This window comes from Eptatretus burgeri, chromosome 4, assembly GCF_056783735.1.
Source record: "Eptatretus burgeri isolate ZD-2024b chromosome 4, Ebu_testis_v1, whole genome shotgun sequence".
In the NCBI taxonomy this organism is placed as follows: Eukaryota; Metazoa; Chordata; class Myxini; order Myxiniformes; family Myxinidae; genus Eptatretus; species Eptatretus burgeri.
The window spans coordinates 80799239-80803620 of NC_140964.1; the positions used below are offsets into that span (position 1 = coordinate 80799239).

The following is a 4382-nucleotide window of genomic DNA, read 5'->3' on the forward strand; positions in this document are numbered from 1 at the left end:
CATGATGATGATTATGATGATGATGATGTGAATATCAAGAGTGTAAATGATTTATATTGTATGTATTATAAAGATAGCAATGCACTAAAAATATATACATTTCGACGAAGTCATCATCCAACTACTGTGACATAAACAAGGCCACAACCACTGTTAAAAAGTAGAAGAGCACTCAGTAGAGTGCATCCCTCCGGATCTTCACCAAAATCTAAACAGTTCACCCTTGTCACACACCAAACCTGTCCACAATTTCATCTGGATCCGTCCACAACTTTTTGAGATATCCTGTACACAGAGACAGACAAACAGAGACAGACAGACAGAAAGGGGTGAAAACAACCTCATTCACCTTCAGTGGCAGAGGTTAAAAAAAAAATAACCCACGACATTCTCATAGCATCTTTTTTGGTGAGGGCACAATATAGTGCTTCACCTTGCATCAAGTACAGAGACATGACAGAAGTAAATAGACACAATGATTATTAAAGTACATTTGATCCATTTTAATACAAACACCAGTGTTTGGTAAACTTGCCATTTGCAGATTTCAACGCTTTTACTCTTTCAGACATAGAACTAACGAGTTCTGAATTTTTTTCTTGTGTGATTTCTGTCCAGGTTTCACACAAGTGGGTTTGCAATTCTGCCCGTGATGTTGGTTTCCTGGAATTTTTTTCCGCGTAGCTCGATCCAATATGGGTGAGAGGTGTTCAATGGGATTCATGTCAGGAGACTGACTTGGCTGTGAAAGTCGCTTGATCCCATTTCTGTCCTGCCATTCTTTGGTCTTTTTTTGAGTGTGGCATCTTCCATGAACAGAATGTTGTTTTTGATGATCTGACCAGTGGAGAAGACTGGGAGACATCCATCCTCAAGGATAGAAATGAGTGTCATAGTGTTGATGTTGCCAACACACTCCACAAGCTCTGACCGACCAGAACTCCAGATTGCTCCCCACACCATCACTAAAAAACCACTGTGTTTGACAGATGGCTGCAATCGGTTCAAAGAGAACTCTTGACTGGGAAGTCTCCAGACCCATACACATCCACTGTCAGAAAATAGAGCAAATTGGGACTCATCTAAAAAAAATGAGAGTTTGCCAAAACTCCAAGGTCCTGGTAGCCATCCCATCAGCCCACTTCTTTCTCCTTTGAATGTTGGCTGGTCTAAGAAGAGGTTTTCTCTGAGCTGCTGTCCCATAGTAGACCAGTTGATGAAGGTACCGCACGGCAGTTCTTGAGCTAACTTGGACCTCCTCTGCAACATCTGCTGCCTTGCAATGGGGAGTTTTCTCAATGGACCGCTTGACAGCTCGAATACACCTTTCTGAGGACCCAGATTGACCAGAACGGGAAGCTGTGGATTCCTTGCCTTCGATGGTGAATTGCACAATCACCCAATTGACGTAGAAAGTGGAATGCCAATGTTTTGAGATATCTGATGCTGGCTGACTCCACCTTCCAAATGGAAAACAATTCGGCCCCTTTGAAAATCACGAAAGTCGTGTGCTCCCTGGGTTTGAGGCATAGTTAATTGTCGTACAAGACCCAGGAACTCGTTTCTGCAAATAAATAGTTGAATATCAGTACAAATCGGAGTAAAACTTGCTTTATACAGATGAAATGAATAATTTAAGGTGTTGTCATGTCTCTGTACAATCACATGATTGCAAGCACAAGCTTTGTACAAAATGCACTGCACCAAGCATCTCCCAATGCACTTTGAACCTAATGTCATCATTTCATGTGTATGCATTTGTACATAATTTCTGCTTCAGCAACACCTTAACCAAAGAAGCTCATCTTAAAAAGCAGATGTATTGCTGGTCCTTGGTAGTAAGTACCCTGCAATATATCTTTACCTTCACCATTCAGGATGGACGGAGGTGATGGTTTCACTCGTTTGTTTGTGAACATGGTATCTCAAAAGTTATGGACGCATTGGAACGACACTTGGTGGATGAGTTGGGTAGGCGACAGTAACAAGGCAATTAGATTTTGGTTAAGGTCTGGATGCACATCCGGCCTATCAGTGGGATTTAAAAAACCCCCCAAAAAACGTATACTCTTCAGCATGGTGGAGGTGTGTGTGTGCTCTACCGAGTGCCTTCTAGTTCATGCATGGAATGGTCTCCCCGGAAAGGTAGTGGCAGCAGAAAGAGTAGACGGGTTTAAATTGAAATTGGATAAGTACCAAGAAGCATCAGAAATAGAAGAGTACAGGGATATTGGCAGGATGGGTGATTGTACATCTGTGCCAAGTGTGATGTCTGTGAGAGGGTTTCATCAAGGGATAGAGTGTGGTTGGTGTTTATATATATTCTCCATCCTAAAACTACTTTCATTCACCGACCCTGCCAAAAAAAATTAAAATGTGAAACTTTTTTCCCTCAACATCCTGATGATATTCCTGAGCCTGCCACAATGTTCTCACCCCCACTCCTCCCCCATGAAATTGTAATTTTCACAGGTTTAATCCAGCATTGTTGTGGGTCAGGTATGGTGGGCTGAATTTCCTCCTCCTGAATTTAATTTCCTTGTCATAGCTGATCACCACATTTTTCACTTGTGCACCATCAAGCATCAAAAGCATCTTCCCTGAATTTACATGTACGGCAATTGGTGGAGGTGCCATGTTGGACCCATGGGCCCCTCATTGGCTGTAAAACAATGTCAAATGTGCTTCTGTTACCCAATCGTGGGCCTACAAAGGCAGGCTGTGGCTGGCTTCCCAGAAATTCAGGGGCAATTCACAGAAGCTGCACATTTGCTGCTCAATGATGCAATGCAGAAACTGTGATGATGATTGAGATATTGACTTTTTTTGGTTTTCTACTTTTCATAGGTTCCGTCATTATGGGTGACAGGATTATGAGGTATGCCTTTATGGTATGCCTCTACGTCATTATGAGAGGTATGACTCTAAGCTGTCTAACCTGGGTTCGATTACTGACCCAGACAAACTATCAGCACGGTGTTTCACAGGCAGGGCGATTCATCAATGGGTGTGCTGTCCCTCGGATAGACATTAAACGGGAAACCCATCTGCCAGCATTAGTTGGTGGATGTTAACGATTCCACGCAGTCCTTCATGAAGAGTAAGCAAGCTATCGCCAAATTCCTGTCCTAATTAGGCGAACATCAGGCCTGGCCAGCCGGTTTGTGAAGATTTGTTCCAAGCTTCCCCTGCCAACCTCACAAGGAGGAAGGAATGAGGAAGGAAGAATGAGGAATGAGGAAGGAAGAGGAATGGAGGAAAGGAAGGAAGAGAGGAAAGGAAGGAAGAGAGGAAAGGAAGGAAGAGAGGAAAGGAAGGAAGAGAGGAAAGGAAGGAAGAGAGGAAAGGAAGGAAGAGAGGAAAGGAAGGAAGAGAGGAAAGGAAGGAAGAGAGGAAGAAGAGGAAGGAGAAGAAGAAAGAGAAGAGGAAGGAGAAGAGGAAGGAGGAAGGAGAAGAGGAGGAAAGGAAGGAGGAAAGAGAAGGAAGAGGAAAAGAGGAAGAGGAGAAAATGAAAAGAGGAAAAGTAAGAGGAGGAGGAATAGTAGTAAGAAGGGGCAGATGAAGAGGTGTAAGAGGAGGAAGAGGAAGAAGAGCAGGAGTAAGAGGAGTGAGGCAGAGGAAGTGGAAAAGGAAAAGGAGGGGAAAAGGAAGAGTAGTAAGAAGAAGAGGAGGAAGAGGAAAAGGAAAAGAAGAGAAGAGGAAAAGGAAAAGAAGAGGAAAAGGAAAAGAAAAGAGGAAAAGGAAGAGTAAGAAGGGGAGGAGGAAGAGGAGGAGGAGGTTGAAGAGGAGGAGGAAGAAGAATAAGAAGATAGGTTCCGTCATCGAGTCCCCTCCATCGAAAATATTCTACATTTAAATCACAATTGTAGCTTATCTTGAATGCTGAAAAACATGAGCATGTTGATGGTGAGGCCCAAATGACACAAGCAAAGTAAAATGGGATATCACAATAAACTTTTGGCAGAGGTAACCAAACAAATGAATCAAAAGGAATAATTTTAATCGCTGTCGAAAATGAGCACTCAGAAGCGTGCAAGCTGCTGCATGAAGGCATCCTTGTATCCATCTGAGGGTGCACATTGTATCAATTCCTCCAGGTACCGACACAACTCATCCTTGGGTATGGGGCCAAGACCACCTACAGCCCAAGTGCCTTGAGCTTGTGCCAAAAGCTCCAATGCCACTGGGAAAAGGGGTTGCTGAGCATCCGGGGATAACAGATCCATGAGGTACAATGTGTGGGCAAATAGCTGCGAAAGCGCAAAACAAGCTGCCTCGGCATTAATGGCACTTTCTTCCTTTTTGTCGGGAAGTTCTCGTTTTTCTTCCATATTGTTGTGGAGGGTCTCTTCATGGTGCCACAAATGATCTGGTTTATCTGT

The 4382-nt window shown here is 43.5% G+C and overlaps 1 protein-coding gene across 2 annotated transcripts in view; it reads right to left on the minus strand.

Annotated features, from left to right (window-relative positions):
• Window positions 1–384: 384 nt before the first annotated feature.
• Window positions 385–4382, minus strand: part of GEMIN4 (gem nuclear organelle associated protein 4) — a 27068-nt gene continuing 23070 nt past the window's right edge. For both annotated transcript variants that reach the window (XM_085878945.1, XM_085878946.1), the window contains exon 5: window positions 385–4382. This exon is cut by the window's right edge and continues 758 nt beyond it. In XM_085878945.1, coding sequence (XP_085735071.1) covers window positions 4023–4382 — 360 coding nt within the window. In that variant the 3' untranslated portion in view covers window positions 385–4022.